Below are 19,414 nucleotides of genomic sequence, written 5' to 3'. Positions count from 1 at the left end.
CGATCTCTCCCGGGCCCTATTCAAACCCTCCTGTACGAGGCTCCGCCCACAAGTCTACGTCCCCCATGCTCCCACGCGACAATTCTTCATAAACATACAAAAACATGACACAAAACTGTACCGTATTTTTGGATTATAAGGTGCATTAAGTGAAACAAAACAGTCAAATTTTATTCAACTCATTCACAAAAACTCTCAACATTGTTCAGTTGTAACACATAAAATACAAAACAATTCACTTTTTCACTTCATTCCTCTTCCACAAATTCATCAAATTCTTCATCTTCAGGGAGTTTTGGGCGATTTTGACATTGAGCCCGAATTTCTCTCGTCTTTATCCGAGTCTTTTCACTGTTACTTCTCTGTTCAGTGATGATTCGGGGCTTCGTGAAAACTCGGACGACACTTGAGTCTGATCCTGATTCCAGGTGTTTTACAACTTTTACAAAAATAAAATAAAATAAAACATAGCTGTGAAAGACATTTAAAGACCGCTCATTTTTGCGGGATTCAGTACAATGTTACAATATTAAACCAACTTTTACAATCCAAATAAAATGTACAGAACTCAAAATAAAACACCACAGTGCGTCCATTACATGTTAAAAAGTTGTCTTATCAACATGTGTTTTTGTACGGCGGCTGTAACGCTCCGACAGTCCATCAAGCGGTGCGGCTTCATAGTTTACTAAAGTCGTACTGAAACATTTTGACGTGATGTTACCACATAAAATCAGTTCAAGGTCAATAAGCACAAACAGAATTAATACATAAGACGCACCGGATTATTAAGGAGAACCATCGATTTTTGAGAAAATGAAAGGATTTTAAGTGCGCCTTATAGTCTGAAAAATACGGTACTCAACAAATGCACAAATCTGATGTGATGTGCAGGAGAGATAATGCTCTGAAGGGGGAGTGGCTTAGCGCAAAGAGCAAAGGGAGGGGAGACTCAAAAACAAACATTGATCCGTTGTTTTGGGCGAATACACATTTATTTTCAGAACAATAAAAGCGAACATGTTGATCTAAACACGAGTGATGTAACGATGTCCAAATCTCTCGGTACTTTACGATACTTTCACAATATTTATTACAATATTTTGGCGAACAAAACTGTGAATATGCAACTTTTTTTTTTCTTTGGTTCTGTCGTAATCCAAACTGAAGCAGAGCAAAGCATCATGGTCTATGTAGTTCTGTGTTTTTGATGAACCAAAACTGTTAATTTAAGCGAAGAAACTTGTCATTTCGATATTTTTGTGAGACTCTGACGATACGATATCACGATATTTCGGTTATTGTCTCATCCCGACTGAACACGGTGCAGCGTTATGCCCCCTCTTTAAACTTTTAAACTCTGCTGTTCGAAAAAGGGAGAAGTTTTATTTATTTAAAGTGAAAGAGTGAATTTTTATCCACAATGTTTTGTTTCTTTTAATTATTTATGAAAATGTTGAAATCCGGAGCTTTTAATATTTGGGATTGTTTGGCTCGTTTGTTTCTTTGCGGAGTCGGAGAGCGCGCTGGTGGTATCCCCCTGGCCCCTGCGCCGCGCGAGTGTGTGTGTGTGTGTGTGTGTGTGTGTGTGTGTGTGTGTGTGTGTGTGTGTGTGTGTGTGTACATGGTGTATTTTTACGGTTCCGTGTGTGTGATTGTTTTGTACACATCGAAAAAGAAGAAACCACAACTTTTCTAAAGAGCAAAGTCACAACAAAAGTGCAATAAAAAAAAAAAAAAAAAAAGTGCTTTCAATGGATCCAACATCACCTGTCTCTGTTTGAGTTCATGCGACGGGAGCGACAGGAGCGACAGGAGCTGACAGGAGCAGAGACAAAGACAGGAGAAGAGCCACAGGTGCAGAGCCACAGGAACAGAGCCACAGGGGCAGAGCCACAGGAGCCACAGGGGCAGAGCCACAGGAACAGAGCCACAAGGACAGAGCCACAGGGGCAGAGCCACAGGAACAGAGCCACAGGAGCCACAGGGGCAGAGCCACAAGGACAGAGCCACAGGGGCAGAGCCACAGGAACAGAGCCACAGGGCAGAGCCACAAGGACAGAGCCACAGGCAGAGCCACAGGGGCAGAGCCACAGGGGCAGAGCCACAGGAACAGAGCCACAGGACAGAGCCACAGGGGCAGAGCCACAGGAACAGAGCACAGGAGCCACAGGGGCAGAGCCACAGGAACAGAGCCACATGAGCCACAGGAGAAGAGCCACAGGGACAGAGCCACAAGAGCAGAGCCACAGGAGCCACATGAGCAGAGTCACAGGAGAAGAGCCACAGGGACAGAGCCACAAGAGCAGAGCCACAGGAGCCACATGAGCAGAGTCACAGGAGAAGAGCCACAGGGACAGAGCCACAGGAGGAGAGTCACAGACAGGAGCCACAGGGACAGAGCCACAGACAGCAGAACAGGAGCCACAGACAGGAGCAGACAGGAGCCACAGACAGGAGCAGACAGGAGCCACAGACAGGAGCAGACAGGAGCCGCAGACAGGAGCCACAGACAGGAGCAGGAGCCAGGAGCAGACAGGAGCAGACAGGAGCCACAGACAGGAGCCACAGACAGGAGCAGGAGCAGACAGGAGCCACAGACAGGAGCAGACAGGAGCCGCAGACAGGAGCCACAGACAGGAGCAGATTTGTGTCGGGTGAACCGGGGACAGTCTGAGGTATGTGATAAATGTGACTCTGTACATGAGCCGCACATTTGTCAGATTTGTGTTTTTCTTTTGAAATATTTGGTGTTTTTGGTGTGAGAAGAGCTCGTCCTGTTCCCACAGCCGCCGCCTCCTGGAGTTTACGCTGGAGCCTCGTAAAACGTGACAGTGATTTGAAAAAGATCCGAAAAACTAAACACAAGTGGAGATTTCTCTGAGCACCACGGAGACTCGTAAACCGACTTTTTACATTTTTAAAATACGACTCGTTATGTAATGGGGGATTTTAAAGCTCCAGAATCAAACAAAACTGACTCTGAGAGATTTAAACCACAGTTCTAACGCTGTTTCCTCGTCAGAAACAGAACTGGACGTGTTTTATTTAAATCTTTATTATTTAGTTTGTCTTCTTCTCCAAAACTCAGAATGTTCTTTGAAATGAAACAGCTCCTTTTCTCTTTAGTTCAGTCGAGTTCAGCAACTCCAGAACTGAAAAAATCATCCAAGTGATTCTAGTGAAGGTGTGTGCAGTTTAAAAACACAGTGGAGCTCTTCCCGTAGCACCACATGATGACATCACAAGGTGGAGTTTGAAAAAACACACCAAAGTTTTTGTAGAGGTGAAAATGCAAAGAACAACAAAATAAAAGTGAAAGTACACTCAGACGGCCGATGTCCAAACGCTTTTTTATTATTTTTATTTTATTTTAAATATTGATCTATTATATTAATCTGAGCCTCTGGACTTGTAAACATTTTGTGTCCTATGGTCCAAAGCAAGAAAAAATATCTGATGAAGGCTTTTTTTTTTTTCTGAAATATTTAAAAAAATTTTAAAAAAAATCTTCTGGGCGTCGTCCATCTGAGCGTGTTGTACATTTTTTCACTTTTATGGAAACTCCAGGTTTGTTTGTGACGAGGAAACGACATTAGAACAGAAAATAAAAGAACATAAACCCTTTAAAATCCTGCTCGGTGTTTTTTACAAACAGAGTTCCCACAGTCATGGAAATCCTGGAAAAGTCCTGGAATTTTAGTCTCTCTTTGACCCAACTCCAGTGTTGTGTTCAGTTCTCATGAGTCTGTTCTGATTATCTGTGAACGTCTGCACCTTTTGTTTAAAAGAGACGACAATAAAAACACTGACAGGATTTTAAATGTTCAAAAACTATAATCCCAAACCATAAAGTGAGAGGAAAGATTGAAACATTTCAGATTTAGACCTAAAAGTCTGATCAGTTCTCCACATGTAGGAGCCGTAAAGTCATTGAAAAAGTTATAGAATTGTTGTCAGTGAAAAAGAGTGAGAAGTCTGGACAAACGTGTGGAATAATTTAAACAGAAAAACACTTCTGTAGAATAATAAGATGATAATAGTTTTACTTTTATCTTTAAAAGTGGCAGTAAAGTGAACAGACACGTGTCTCATGTCTCTGGACTGAGGAAACTGAAACCCTCCGACTCTCACAGACCTGAGTGTGTTCTGGAGTCACACTGCTGTTTCCTGCAGGGGGCGCTGTTTCCTGCAGGGGCGCTGTTTCCTGCAGGTGCGCTGTTTCCTGCAGGTGGCGCTGTTTCCTGCAGGTGACGCTGTTTCCTGCAGGGGGCGCTGTTTCCTGCAGATGGCGCTGTTTCCTGCAGGTGGTGCTGTTTCCTGCAGGTGGCGCTGTTTCCTGAAGCATCTGGAGAACGACACAAACTGTAAAAAAAAAAAAAAAAAACCCTCCACAACACGACTGGAGCTGGAGATCATGAAGAAGTTGCAGATATGACACAGACAGTGAACTTCTGATTCAAAATCAATAAGATACGGTTCAATAAAAATAATGTCTAAATCAGACATGTCCAAACTATGGTCCGTGGGCCAAATGTGGCCCTCAGACACATTTTTCTTGGCCCTCAGATTTCCAGGAGAATTGGCCTAAATTACCTCAGTTTTCAATGAAAAATGTACTTTTTAATGCAAGTTTTTTGAAAATCTACCTAAGATTTTGTGTCTACGTCACAAAACCACATGACCTGGTGTTTATGACCTGGTGTTTATGACCTGGTGTTTCTGCCGCTGTATTGGAGTCAAACTATTAATTAATATCTGGACCAATGTGTCGTATTTGTGTGCGATAGAATTTGAATAGAATAACAATGTTTTTTAGTTGTGTTGATGTTGGATGTTCTGTCCAGAGTCAATCTGCTGAAGAAGGAGGCTGAAGTGTCTTTGTATCGGATCCCGGCTGATAAAGATACAGACAGACGTGGAGAGCGACAGAAAAACAATACAAAGCGAGGGATGGAGCCACTGAGTCCAGTCGTGTGTCACTCAACTTTTCATTTGTGGTGAGGGACCAGCTCCACACAAATGAAACAGAGATTTACACTAAATGAAACGATAGACACCAAAAGTATGTTTTTCTGGTAGGTATGAAGAACAATAACCCACTTTCACCAGATTACGTCCCGTCATTCTTCACGTTCACATCATCACCAGTGAAACAAAAGGCAAAACATTCACTTATTTCCTATGAAAGAAAATCTTAACATGAAAAAACAAACACTGGAGGTCGGACACAGAGCGACAGATGATTAAACTGACAAAGATCCAACAGAATTAGATCAGGATCTACTCCACAACCCAGGAGGACGACTTTAGATTTATATCTTTTCTAATGACGCTGATCTAACGAGCTGGAGGTTTCACACAGTTTTATTTTGTTTGAGCTGTTTAAAGTCGCCATGATTATATTGAAATAAAGTGAATAATCTCAGTCTTGACCTCAGTACAGACACCAAAACATTAAATCACGTGACTGACACACACAAATCCTCAGTATTTTACATTTAGTGTTTGGTTTTGAGGATCTTAGTGTGAATAAAGACTGATGACAGCTCGTTCTAACGTGTTAAACATAAACATATTTTAATTATTCACTGTATTGAGCTTCAGTCTCTGCTTCATCTCTGTTCAGATCTGTGGCCCTTGATGAAAAAACTTTGGACTCTCCTGCTCTAAATCATGACTGTGATTCTAAAAGTCTTTGTTAAATCACTTCTTCTTGTGCAGAGTTCATATGAAACACAAACATTTTAATCCTCAGAACTGTCAAAATGTCGCATAAAAAACGTTTCCTTCCTCTAAACAGAAATAGAATGACCAGATTTTCAAAACGAGAACCTGGGACAGTCCCGGTTTAAAGTTGTGGGTAATAATAAAATAGTGAAACGAATAAGTAAAACTGTTCTGCCCTCGGCCCGTTCATGATTTATTCATGACGAACATGAGTCAGTATCGTCACACACACGGTCAGGAACTTTTAAATCTGTGGGTTTGTCGTGGGAAGAATCTAAAATCAGATCCAGGTCGATTCTGGAACCAGGATCCAAACCAGATCCTCGTTTATCACAAGTGTCGATACTAAAAAAAACCTCCCACAGACAGAACAGAACAAAACCTTTAGAACAATCTGGAACTGGATCAGAACAAGAGACACAGACTAGAACACACACGGACCTGGTTTAGACCTGGTTTAGTTTAGTCCTGGTTTAGACCTGGTTTAGTTTAGTCCTGGTTTAGTCCTGATTTAGTCCTGGTTTAGTTTAGTCCTGCTTTAGATCTGGTTTAGACCTGATTTAGTTTAGTCCTGGTTTAGTCCTGGTTTCCTGGTTTAGACCTGGTTTAGTCCTGGTTTAGACCTGTTTAGTCCTGGTTTAGTCCTGGTTTAGACCTGTTTAGTCCTGGTTTAGACCTGGTTTAGTTTAGTCTGGTTTAGTTAGTCCTGGTTTAGACCTGGTTTAGACCTGGTTTAGTCCTGGTTTAGTCCTGGTTTAGTTTAGTCCTGGTTTAGTCCTGGTTTAGACTGGTTTAGTAGTCTGGTTTAGACTGGTTTAGTCCTGGTTTAGTCTGTTTAGTCCTGGTTTAGACCTGGTTAGACCTGGTTTAGTCTTGTTTAGTCCTGGTTTAGTCCTGGTTTAGACCTGGTTTAGTCCTGGTTTAGTCCTGGTTTTAGACCTGGTTTAGTCCTGGTTTAGACCTGGTTTAGTCCTGGTTTAGACCTTGGTTTAGACCTGGTTTAGTCCTGGTTTAGACCTGGTTTAGTCCTGGTTTAGACCTTGGTTTAGTCTGTTTAGTCCTGGTTTAGACCTGGTTTAGTCCTGGTTTAGGGTTTAGTTCTTGGTTTAGACCTGGTTTAGTCCTGGTTTAGTCCTGGTTTAGACCTGGTTTAGTCCCTGGTTTAGACCTGGTTTAGTCCTGGTTTAGTCCTGGTTTAGACCTGGTTTTAGTCCTGGTTTAGTCCTGGTTTAGACCTGGTTTAGACCTGGTTTAGACCTGGTTTAGTCCTGTTTAGTCCTGGTTTAGTCCTGGTTTAGACCTGGTTTAGTCCTGGTTTAGACCTGGTTTAGTCCTTGGTTTAGTCCTGGTTTAGACCTGGTTTAGACCTGGTTTAGTCCTGGTTTAGTCCTGGTTTAGTCCTGGTTTAGACCTGGTTTAGACCTGGTTTAGTCCTGGTTTAGACCTGGTTTAGTCCTGGTTTAGACCTGTTTAGTCCTGGTTTAGTCCTGGTTTAGACCTGGTTTAGTCCTGGTTTTAGACCTGGTTTAGTCCTGGTTTAGTCCTGGTTTAGACCTGGTTTAGTGGTTTAGTCCTGGTTTAGACCTGGTTTAGTCCTGGTTTAGACCTGGTTTAGTCCTGGTTTAGTCCTGGTTTAGACCTGGTTTAGTCCTGGTTTAGACCTCCTGGTTTAGACCTGGTTTAGACCTTGGTTTAGTCTGGTTTAGACCTGGTTTAGACCTGGTTTAGACCTGGTTTAGTCCTGGTTTAGACCTGGTTTAGTCCTGGTTTCCTTCCTCTAAACAAGGAACAAAAATAAAGTGACCACATTTTTAAAATCAGAAACTGGGTCAGTCTCGGTTTAATAATAAAACTGTGAAACAAATAAGTCAAATAGTTTTGCACTCGTCTCGTTCCTGAGTCACTATAGTCACGTTTACTTTGTGTTTTAGTCGTTTTTAAGCAGATTTTCTGTATTTTACCCAAACAAATCACAGTTTATGTTTCTTTTTACTGTTGTCATCATCAGTTTGGTCAAAAACAGAGACACTGGGACATTTCTTATATAAAACTGAGACAAATCAGTGGTTTTGTGTAAATCTGCAGGGACAGAAACACAGACTCAAAACTGTAACTGTCCCGTGGAAACAGGGACGTCTGGACTCCGAACAAAACTGCAGCTCCAACTAAATCATTTTGTAAAATATACTAAAAAATCCTCTTGGCGATTTATCGATACAGCAGCTCGCGATATCGATGTAACTGTACATTAAACGATACGATATTTTGATATTTTTGCACGACCCAAACACGTCCGGGTCTGAAGGAAAAGTTTATTTGTACAGAACAATTCTTACACAAAATCATTCAAAGGGTTTTTACAGAAAAAGAAATACACCAAAATCACAAAACAAACAAATCAAAACTTGAAATAAAAAGAGAGATGAAGTGAGGGAAGAACAGATCAGAGAAACAAAAAAGAAAAAAAGATGTTTGTGATGATTGTGCAGTGAGCTCCAGTGTCCAGCAGAGGGAGTCGACACAAGGAAGAGGAGGAAGAGGAGGAGGACAAACAGAGTAACACCTCCATCCCTCCATCACTCTCTCACTTTCCCCCTCTACTCCTCCTTTATCTGTCTATCCAACCTCTCCCACTCACTCTCTCTCTCGTTCTCTTTGTTTTTCTCTCTCCTCTGCCTTTCACTTTCTCTCCTTCACTTCTCTCTCTCTCTCTCTCTTTATCTGGTCTGTGTTACTACCTCTCCACTCCTCTTCCCTCTTCTCCTTCTCTCTTCCCCCTCCCTCTCTATCCCTCTACTCGTCATTTATCTCTCTTTATCTCTCTCCTCCCTCTCCCACTCACTCTCTTCTCCTCATTTCTCTCCTCTCTCTCTCTCTCTCCTTACTCTCCGTTTATCTCTCCTCTTCCTTTCACTTTTTCTCCACCTTTTCTCTCCTTCCCTTCTTCTCTCACTCTCTCTCTCTTTGTCTATCTGACTACCTCTCCACTCCTCTTTCCTCTTTCCTTCGCTCTTCTCCCTCTCTCTCTTTCCCTCTACTCGTCATTTGTCTCTCTTTATCTGTCCTCTCTCTCCTTTCTGTTCTTCTCCTCTCTCTCTCATAACTCACATTCTCTCTCTCTACTCCTCCTTTTTATCTCTTTCCTTTTTTTTATCTCTCTCCTCCCTCTCCCACTTCTCTCTCCTTCCCTTTTCTTTTCCCTCTCTTATCCCTCTTTATCCGTCTCCTCGTCATTTCTCTCTCTTTATCTGTCCTCTCTTTCTCTCTCTCTCTCTCTCTCTCTCTCTTCGATCTCACTTTCCCTCTGGACTCTCTTCTCCTCCTCTTCTCTGTCATTCACTCATTTTCTCTCTCTCCTCCCTCTCAGTTTCTCTCTCCTTTCTCTCATAACTCATCTTTCTCTCTTTCTCTATATTCTCCCTCTCTTATTCACTCTGTATCTCTCTACTTTCTTTTCTATTTCTCTCCTTTCTCTCTGTTTATCTGTCCTCTCTCTCCCCTTCTTCTGTCTATCTTACCTACCTCTCCACTCCTCTTTCCTCTCTCCTTCCCTTTTCTTTTCCCTCTCTCTCCTCCCTCTTTATCCCTCAACTCGTCATTTCTTTCTCTTTATCTGTCCTCTCTTTCTCTCTCCTCCTCCTCTCTGTCGTTTACTCATTCTTCTCTCTCTCATAACTCACTCTCTCTCTCTACTCCTCATTTTTCTCTCTTTATCTCCCTCCTCCCACTCACTCTCTTCTTTTCCTTTCTCTATCCTTGGTCTCTGGTTATTTCTCCTCTTCTCTCCTCTTTCTCTTCTTCCCTTCTATTCTCTCTTTCTCTCTCTCTGTCTATCTCTCTCTCTCCTCCCCTTTTCTTTTTCCTCTTCTCCCTCCCTCTTTATCCTTCTACTCGGCATTTCTCTCTCTCTCTCTCTCTCTCTCGTATCTCACTTTCCCTCTGGACTCTCTCCTCCTCTTTCTCCTCCTCTTTTTCTTTCACTCATTTTCTCTCTCTCCTCTCCCTCTCTCTTCTCTCTCTCATAACTCTCTTTCTCTCTCTACTCCTCATTTTTATCTCTTTCTCTTTTTACCTCCCTCTCCCACCCACTCTCTTCTCCTCCTTTCTCTCCTCTCTATCCTCTACCTTTCACTTTCTCTCCTTCCCTTCTCTCTCTCTCTCTTTCTGTCTATCTTATTGTGTCTCCACTCCTCCTTCTTTTCCTCCTCTTTTCTTTTTCTTCTCCTCCCTCTTTATCCCACTGCTTGTCATTTCTTTCTCTTTATCTGTCTTCTCTTTCTCTCTCCTCCTCTTATCTGTCGTTCACTCATTTTCTCTCTCTCCTCTCTCTCTCTCTCTCTCATAACTCACTTTCTCTCTCTTCTCGTCATATTTATCTTTTCTGTTTTTATCTCTCTCCTCCCTCTTCTCTGTCGGTCACCGCCCCTCCTCTTTCTCTCTCTCTTCACTTCTACTCTTTTCTCTCTCCTCCTCCTCTCTCTCTCTCTCTCTCTCTCCGTCTCTCAGAGCAGAGTTAGTTTTTGCTTCAGTTCAGACTCGGTCCACGTGGAGATCACACGTTCCCTCCTGCCTCTTCACCTGTCGCCTCTTCACCTGTCGCCCTCTTCACCTGTCGCCTCTTCACCTGTCGCCTCTTCACCTGTCGCCTCTTCACCTGCCGCCTCTTCTCCTGTCGCCCTGCACCTGTCGCCCGTGTGCGTCAGGATGAGGACTCCGCTGTGGTTCGTGCTCTTCCTGGGACTCACACACACGGTCAGTCACTCTTTAATCTGTGTGTTTTGTTTTTTTGGGGTTTTTTTTTATTGACCTGAGTTTAATCTGTGTTTTTTTGTTGTTGTTTTTTTGTTTGTTTTTATTGACCTGAGTTAAATCTGTGGTTTTGTCGTGGGAAGAATCTAAAATCAGATCCAGGTCGATTCTGGAACCAGGATCCAAACCAGATCCTCGTTTTTCACAAGTGTCGATACTAAAAACGTCCAGAACCTTTTCTGAACGTGTTTAGAACTGGAGCTGGATCAGAACGAGAGACAGAGACAAGAACACACACAGACCTGGTTTAGACCTGGTTTAGACCTGGTTTAGACCTGGTTTAGACCTGGTTTAGACCTGGTTTAGTCCTGGTTTAGTCCAGGTTTAGACCTGGTTCAGTCCAGGTTTAGTTCTGGTTTAGTCCTGGTTTAGTCCAGGTTTAGACCTGGTTCAGTCCAGGTTTAGTTCTGGTTTAGACCTGGTTCAATCCAGGTTTAGTCCTGGTTTAGACCAGGTTTAGTTCTGGTTTAGTCCTTGTTTAGTCCTGGACCACACAGGGATCAGAACATGTGGGAGCAGAAAATAAAATTCTCCCATTTAATGTGGAAAATCACATTCTTTCTAAAGAAAAGTTTTTTTTAAATTTTGCATTCTCCTCGTGGGATCAGTATCAGTATCAGTATCAGTATCAGTATCAAGTATCAGTATCAGTATCAGTACTGAGTTTATTCCTGAGTATCAGAATAGAGTTTTAGTGTCAGCACCAGTTATGAATTCAAGTTTTTCTGTCACACAGATGTGAGTCTTGTGAAGGTTTAAGTCGTGTTCTTCTGGAGTTTCCTCCTCAAACACAGAGCTGCAGCTGGAGTCCAAACGCTCTGTTCCACCTCGTGATGTCATCAAGTTTTCAAGTGTGTTTGACTTCGACTTAGACAAACTTTATTAATCCACGAGGGAAATGATGTAGACACAAGAGTCACACATCACAATAAAATAAAATAACAAAGAGACAGAGACAGTTTAGAGACTGAGTCAAGATCAGTTCAACACAAGCAATTTGATCATTGTGTCCTTGGGCAAGACACTTCACACACATTGCCTAGTATGAAAGTGGTGTGTGTGTGTGATGTTGGTGGTCGGAGGCATGGCAGCCGCGTCTCTGTCAGTGTGCCCCAGGGCAGCTGTGGCTACAATAGTAGTTTACCATCACCAGGTGTAGAGTGAATGAAGAATGCTGAATAATGCTGAATAATGCTGAATAATGCTGAATAATGCTGAATAATGTTGTGTAAAGTGTCTTTGGGGACAGAAAATGTCTGTGAAAGTGCCACATATATAAAGACTTACAAATATAAATGATAAGAATAACATTCTAAAGAAGAAGCAACAAAAGAGACACAAACAGACACAGAGACAGAAACAGACACAGACAGAGACACAGAGACAGACACAGAACAGACAGACACAGAGACAGAAACAGACACAGAGACAGACACAGAGACACAGACACAGAGACAGAGACAGACAGAGACAGAGACACAGAGACAGACAGACAGAGACAGAGAGACAGAGACAGACACAGAGACAGACACAGAGACAGACACAGAGACAGACACAGACAGACAGACACAGAGACAGACACAGAGACAGACACAGAGACAGACACAGAGACAGACACAGAGACAGAGAGACAGACACAGAGACAGACACAGAGACAGACACAGAGACAGACACAGAGACAGACACAGAGACAGACACAGAGACAGAGACAGACACAGAGACAGACACAGAGACAGACACAGAGACAGACACAGAGACAGACAGAGACAGAGACAGACACAGAGACAGACACAGAGACAGACACAGAGACAGACACAGAGACAGACACAGAGACAGACACAGAGACAGACACAGAGACAGACACAGAGACAGAAAGCGCCCTGTGTGATGAGGCAGGAGATTTTCTCTGTTGATCAAACTGAACTTTTCCGTGAAATATCATAAAGATAAATTCACAAATATTGAACCTGATCATGACTCGAGTCAAACCTGAACAACAACATGAACTAAAGATGAATAAACCTACCACCAGATCCAAACCAGATCCAAACCAGATCCAAACCAGATCCAAACCAGGACTAAATCAGGACTAAACCAGGACTAACCCAGGACTAACCCAGGGACTGAACCAGGACTCTGTCTTTCTCTCTTTTCTCTTTTGACTCATTCATTTGTTTCCAGACGTTTTCTATTTGTTGAAACATTTCTGTGTCTGAGGAATCAGCAAATCACAGAAACATCTCTGCAGCAGTCCTGGTTTAGACCTGGTCTAGTTCTGATTGATTCTCAGTTGAGTCCTGGTTTAGTCCTGGTTTAGTCCTGGTTTAGTCTTGGTTTAGTCCTGGTTTAGTCCTGGTTTAGTCCTGGTTTAGTCCTGGTTCAGTCCTGGGTTAGACCTGGTTTAGTTGAAATTGTGCACTAACCAACCACATGTGACTGAAAAAAGGAACCACGAGGAGAAAAGAAACAGAACAGAGGAGGAGAAGAGGAGAGGAGAAGGTCAGAGGAGGAACAGGAGAGGAAAGGGTCAGAGGAAGAGAGAAGGAACAGAGGAGAAGAGGAGAAGGTCAGAGGAGGAGAGAAGCAAAGGAGAAGAGAAGGAGGAGGAAGAAGAGGAGGAGAAGAGGAGGAAGAGGAGAGGAGAAGGAGGAGAGGAAAGGGTCTGAGGAAGAGAGAAGGAACAGAGGAGGAGAGGAGAAGGTCAGAGGGTCAGAGGAGGAGAGAAGCAAAGGAGGAGAAGAGGAGAGAAGAGAGGGAGGAAGCAGAGGAGGGAGGAGAGAAGCAAAGGAGGAGAAGAGGAGCAGAGGATGGGCAGAAGAGAGGAGGAGCAGAGTAAAGGAGGAGAAGCAGAGGACGAGGAGTAGAGGAGGAGGAGGAGTAGAGGAGGAGTAGAGGAGGAGGAGGAGTAGAGGAGGAGTAGAGGAGGAGGAGGAGTAGAGGAGGAGTAAAGGAGGAGGAGTAGAGGAGGAGTAGAGGAAGATGAGTAGAGGAGGAGTAGAGGAGGAGTAGAGGAGGAGTAAAGGAGGAGTAGAGGAGGAGTAGAGGAAGAGGAGGAGTAGAGGAGGAGTAAAGGAGGAGTAGAGGAGGAGGGAGGAGTAGAGGAGTAGAGGAGGAGGAGTAGAGGAGGAGGAGTAGAGGAGGAGGAGTAGGAGGAGGAGTAGAGGAGTAGAGGAGGAGGAGTAGATAGAGGAGGAGGAGTAGAGGAGAGTAAAGAGAGGAGTAGAGGAAGATAGAGGAGTAGAGGAGGAGGAGTAGAGGAGGAGAGAGTAGAGGAGGAGTAGGAGGAGGAGGAGTAGAGGAAGAGGAGGAGTAGAGGAGGAGTAGAGGAGGAGTAGAGGAAGAGGAGGAGTAAAGGAGGAGGAGTAGAGGAGGAGTAGAGGAGGAGTAGAGGAAGAGGAGGAGTAGAGGAGGAGTAGAGGAGTAGAGGAGGAGTAGAGGAAGAGGAGGAGGAGTAGAGGAGGAGGAGGAGTAGAGGAGGAGTAGAGGAAGAGGAGGAGTAGAGGAGGAGTAGAGGAGGAGTAGAGAGGAGGAGAGGAAGGAGAGTAGGAAGGAGGAGTAGAGGAGAGAGGAGTAGAGGAGAGAGGAGAGGAGGAGGAGAGGAGGAGTAGAGGAGAGGAGTAGAGGAGAGGAGGAGTAGAGGAGAGTAGAGGAGGAGAGGAGGAGGAGGAGAGGAGGAGAGAGAGGAGTAGAGTAGAGGAGGAGTAGAGGAGGAGAGTAGAGGAGGAGGAGTAGAGGAGGAGGAGGAGGAGTAGGGAGGAGGAGTAGGAGGAGTAGAGGAAGAGGAGGAGTAGAGGAGGAGTAGAGGAGGAGAGGAGGAGTAGAGGAGGAGGAGGAGAGGAGGAGTAGAGGAGGAGTAGAGGAGTAGAGGAAGAGAGGAGGAGTAGAGGAAGTAGGAGGAGGAGTAGAGGAGGAGGAGGAGTAGAGGAGTAGGGAGGAGAGGAGGAGGAGTAAGAGGAAGTAGAGGAGTAGAGGAGGAGTAGAGGAGAGTAGAGAGGAGAGGAGAGGAGGAGGGAGGAGAGAGGAGGAGTAGAGGAGGAGTTAGAGGAGGAGTTAGGAGGGAGTAGTAGAGGAGGAGTAGAGGAGGAGGAGGAGTAGAGGAGGAGTAGAGGAGGAGTAGAGGAAGAGGAGGAGTAAAGGAGGAGTAGAGGAGGAGTAGAGTGAGTGGAGTATGTGTGAAACGTAAACAGCTCTCGTTTGTTTACGTCTGTGTACATTTGTCGCCACGGAAACGTACCAGCACCGAGGCATGATGGGAAACGACGAGGAGGGCACAGACCACGACCCAGAAGTGTGTGCGTCAGATGCCCTCCCACAGTCCTCTGATGCACAGGTCCTTTAAACCAGGTCTAAACCAGGAGTAACCCAGGTCTACACCAGATCTAAACCAGGACTAAAGGTCTAACAGCTAAACCAGGACATAAACCAGGTCTAAACAGGCTAAACCAGGACTAAAAACCAGGACTAAACCAGGTCTAAACCAGGTCTAAACCAGGTCTAAACCAGGACTAAAACCAGGCTAAAACCAGGATAAACCAGGTCTAAAGGACCAGGACTAAACCAGCAAACCACCAGACTAACAGGACTAAACCAGGTCTAAACCAGGACTAAACCAGGACTAAACTGTAAACCGGTTCTAAACTGGTGTGTGTGTGGACTAAACCAGTGGTTGGATGTTTGTGTGTATTTTGTTGTGTGTTTTGTTTTGTTGTGTTGTGTGTGTTGTGTGTGTGTTGTGTTGTGTATGTGTGTGTGTGTATTGTTGTGTTGTTGTGTGTTGTGTGTGTGTGTTGTGTTGTGTGTGTGTTGTGTGTTGTGTGTGTGATTTGTGTGTGTGTGTTGTGTGTTGTTGTTTGTGTTGTGTGTGTGTTGTGTGTGTTGTGTGTGTGTATTGTGTGTGTGGTTGTGTTTGTGTTGTGTGTATGTGTGTTGTTGTGTTGTGTGTTTTGTGTGTGTGTTGTGTGTTTTGTTGTGTGTGTTGTGTGTGTGTTGTGTGTGTATTTTGTTGTGTGTTTGTGTTGTGTGTTGTGTGTGTGTGTGTGTTGTGTGTTGTGTGTGTGTGTGTGTTTGTTGTGTGTGTGTGTGTGTTGTGTTTGTGTTTTGTGTGTGTGTTGTGTGTGTTTGTGTGTGTTGTGTGTGTGTGTGTTGTGTGTGTTGTGTTGTGTGTTGTGTTGTGTGTGTGTGTTGTGTTGTGTGTGTGTTGTGTGTGTGTGTTTGTTGTGTTGTGTGTGTTGTGTGTGTGTTGTGTGTTGTGTGTGTGTGTGTGTGTGTGTGTGTGTGTGTGTGTGTGTTGTGTGTGTGTGTGTGTGTGTGTGTTGTGTGTGTGTGTATTGTTGTGTGTGTGTGTGTGTGTTGTGTATTTTGTGGTTGTGTGTGTGAGTTGTGTGTGTTGTGTGTGTGTGATGTGTGTTGTTTGTGTGTGTTGTGTGAGTTGTGTGTGTTGTTGTGTGTTGGTGTGTGTTGTGTGTGTTGGTGTGTGTTGTTGTGTGTGTGTGTGTGTTTGTTGTGTGTTTGTGTTGTGTGTGTGTGTGTGTGTGTGTGTTGTGTGTGTGTGTGTTTGTGTGTGTATTGTGTGTGTTGTGTGTGTGTGTGTTGTGTGTTGTGTGTGTTTTGTTGTATTGTGTGTTGTGTTTGTTGTGTGTTTGTGTCAGATTCTTCTCCTCATTTCTTCTTTTCTGTGAACAAAATCCCCTCAACTTTAAACTTTAAATCACAAACAGAAGATTCAGGCTCAGATCTTCTCCAGCCCAACACTTCATGACATCACAAGGTGGAACAGAGAGACGCAGTAATAATAAGAGTAATAATAATAATAATAATAAAGAGTTGAGGCTTTTTCATTCTTCATAAGATCATCAGAGTTTTGTTCTCGCGCTCAGTTCCTGTTGGACGGATCTCGTGGTTTCTTCTCACATCTTCTCTCTGTCGGTTCTTCGCGTGTTTGTGGTTTTTCTGTTTCCTCGTCGGTGCAGAGCGAGATTTTTTAAACAGATTGAAACAGTTGGAGGAAATGATGAGAAACTACAAACATGTGAACGACGAAGACATTCACAGAGAGAGAACAAGGACCAAAAGTCTGGATTATTCTCCAAGACAAGTCTGAGAAAGATAAAAAACGAGTCACCAAAAAGAAGAGCGATGGGCCGGGGCAGTTTGTCAGGAGAACATCTTGAAGTGTTAAATGTCAGAGCCCAAACCAACTTTGTTCTTATCACCTCAAGAACAAGAAGAACCTTCTTATGTTCTTCTCTAGTATGAATAGACCTTAAAACAAACACAACTCCAGCTCTGTTTCTGAGCAGAGAACAACTTCAGAACAGGATTTAAAGCTCACAGGAGACAGTTTTGGAATCTGTGGTGGGTTCTGATGTTCTGTGGTGAGTGGTGATGTTCTGTGGTGGGTTCTGATGTTCTGTGCTGTGGTGGTGTGAGTTCTGTATGGTTCTGTGGTCTGTGGTTTGATGTTCTGTGTTCTGTGTGTGGTCTCTGGTGGTCTGTGGTGGGTTCTGGTGTGGTGGGTTCTGATGTTCTGTGGTGGTTCTGATGGTCCTGTGATGTTCTGTGGTGGTTCTGTTCTGATGTTCTGTGGTGGTGTTTGATGTTCTGTGGTGATGGTGGTCTGTGTGTGGTGGGTTCTGATGTTCTGTGTCTGTGGTGGGTTCTGGTTCTGTGGTGGTTCTGTGGTGTGATGTTCTGATGTTTCTGTGGTGAGTTCTGATGTTCTGTGGTGGGTTCTGATGGTTCTGTGGTGGGTCTCTGATGGTCTGTGGTGGTTCTGATGGTTCTGGTGTTCTGATGGTGTGGTTTCTGATGTTCTGTGGTGGGTTTCTGATGGTCTGTGGTGATGGTGTCTGATGTTCTGTGGTGGGTTCTGATGTTCTGTGGTGGTTCTGATGGTCTGTGGTGGGTTCTGATGGTGTGGTGGGTTCTGGTGGTTCTGTGGTGGGTGATGGTTCTGATGGTCTGTGGTGAGTTCTGATGTTCTGTGGTGAGTTCTGATGGTCTGTGATGTTCTGTGGTGGGTTCTGGTGGTCTGTGGTGGGTTCTGATGGTCTGTGGTGGGTTCTGATGGTGTGTGTTCTGATGGTGGGTTCTGATGTCTGCTGTGGTGTGTTCTGTGATGGTCTGTGGTGGGTTCTGATGGTTCTGTGGTGGGTTTCTGATGGTTCTGTGGTGGGTTCTGATGGTCTGTGGTGGATGTTCTGTGGTGTGGTTTCTGGGTGGGTGCTGTGGTGGTGGGTTCTGATGGTCTGTGGTGGGTTCTGATGTTCTGTGGTCTGTGGTGGGTTCTGGTGTCTGTGGTGTGGTTCTGATGTGTCTGTGGTGGGTTCTGATCTGTGATGTGTGGGTCTGTGGTGGGTTCTGATGGTCTGTGGTGGGTTCTGATGGTTGTGGTGGGTTCTGTGGTGGGTTCTGATGCTGTGGTGGGTTCTGTGGTCTGATGGTCTGTGGTGGGTTCTGTGGTGTTGATGTGTGGTGGGTTCTGATGTCTGTGGTGGTGGTTCTGATGGTCTGTGGTGGGTTCTGGTTGGTTCTGTGGTGGGTTTCTGATGGTTCTGTGGTGGTTCTGATGGTTCTGTGGTGGGTTCTGTGTGGTTCTGTGGTGGTTCTGATGGTCTGTGGTGGGTTCTGATGTTCTGTGGTGGGTTCTGATGGTGGTGGTTCTGGTGGTGGTGAGTGGTTCTGATGGTCTGTGGTGGTTCTGATGGTTGTGTGTGGGTTCTGATGGTGGTCTGTGATGTTCTGTGGTGGGTTCTGGTGGTCTGTGGTGGGTTCTGATGGTCTGTGGTGGTTCTGATGGTCTGTGGTGGGTGGGTTCTGATGGTTCTGTGGTGGTTCTGATGGTCTGTGGTGGGTTCTGATGTCTGTGGTGGGTTCTGATGGTCTGTGGTTGGTTCTGATGGTCTGTGGTGGGTTCTGATGGTCTGTGGTGGGTTCTGATGTTCTGTGGTGGGTTCTGATGGTCTGTGGTGGGTTCTGATGTCTGTGGTGGGTTCTGGTGGTTCTGTGGTGGGTTCTGATGGTCTGTGGTGGGTTCTGATGGTCTGTGGTGGGTTCTGGTGGTCTGTGGTTGGTTCTGATGGTCTGTGGTGAGTTCTGATGTTCTGTGGTCGGTTCTTCTCAGGTCTGGAGTAAGCTTCCTCGCTGTCAGTTTTACTGGGAGCTGGAGAAGAACAGAGAAGACTGTGAGACTCAACTACAGACCACAGCACCAGAACTACAAGGTACAAGTACTGCAATATACAAGTACTACTACTACTACTACTACGAGTACTACTACTTGTGTGTTGTTGACAGGTTGCCATGGCGAGTGGAAGGACTTACTGTGCTGGAGAAATGCGTCTGTGGGTCAGGTGGTGTCCCTGCCCTGCCCCACCCCCCTGCAGAGACTCTTCGGCAAAAACGGTCAGATGCCCTTCCACCATCCTGTTTTAGTCCTGGTTTTAAATCCTGGTTTAGACCTGGTTTAGTCTTGGTTTAGACCTGGTTTAGTCTTGGTTTAGACCTGGTTTAGTCTTGGTTTAGACCTGGTTCTAGTCCTGGTTTAGTTTCCGGCAATGAGTGGAATTACTGGAAAAAAGAAAAAAAAGGGAGGGGGGGTTTAGCCCAAATTGTGAAAACAGGAAAATACCACAGTGTAATCCAATTATTTCAACAAAGTAATCCAATTACTGCTCACTGAAACAGTAACTGTAACTGAATACAGTTACACATAATTTGTACTCTGATTACTCTGGTACATGTAATCTGTTACTTCACAACACTGGTGTCAGATGGAGGAGAATGGAGCGTTGGAGTCACCGAAACTCTTAGTTGGGTTGTTTTTCGTTGGTTTTTTCGTTGGTTTTCTTTGGTTTTCGTTGTTTTTTTCGTTGGT

At 44.6% G+C, this 19,414-nt stretch overlaps 1 protein-coding gene across 1 annotated transcript in view; it reads left to right on the top strand.

Annotated features, from left to right (window-relative positions):
* The first annotated feature begins 10,248 nt into the window (after window positions 1-10,248).
* Window positions 10,249-19,414, top strand: part of LOC110164317 (vasoactive intestinal polypeptide receptor 2-like) — a 31,411-nt gene continuing 22,245 nt past the window's right edge. The window contains exons 1-3 of the mRNA XM_055151021.1: window positions 10,249-10,482; window positions 18,662-18,761; window positions 18,835-18,942. Of these exons, the coding sequence (XP_055006996.1) occupies window positions 10,435-10,482; window positions 18,662-18,761; window positions 18,835-18,942 (256 nt within the window). The 5' untranslated portion in view covers window positions 10,249-10,434. The remainder of the gene's footprint in view (window positions 10,483-18,661; window positions 18,762-18,834; window positions 18,943-19,414) is intronic.

The sequence above is a fragment of the Boleophthalmus pectinirostris genome, unplaced genomic scaffold, assembly GCF_026225935.1.
Source record: "Boleophthalmus pectinirostris isolate CB_2022bp ecotype Guang Dong unplaced genomic scaffold, ASM2622593v1 HiC_scaffold_15, whole genome shotgun sequence".
In the NCBI taxonomy this organism is placed as follows: Eukaryota; Metazoa; Chordata; class Actinopteri; order Gobiiformes; family Gobiidae; genus Boleophthalmus; species Boleophthalmus pectinirostris.
This window is presented reverse-complemented; position numbering and strand designations above follow the sequence as displayed.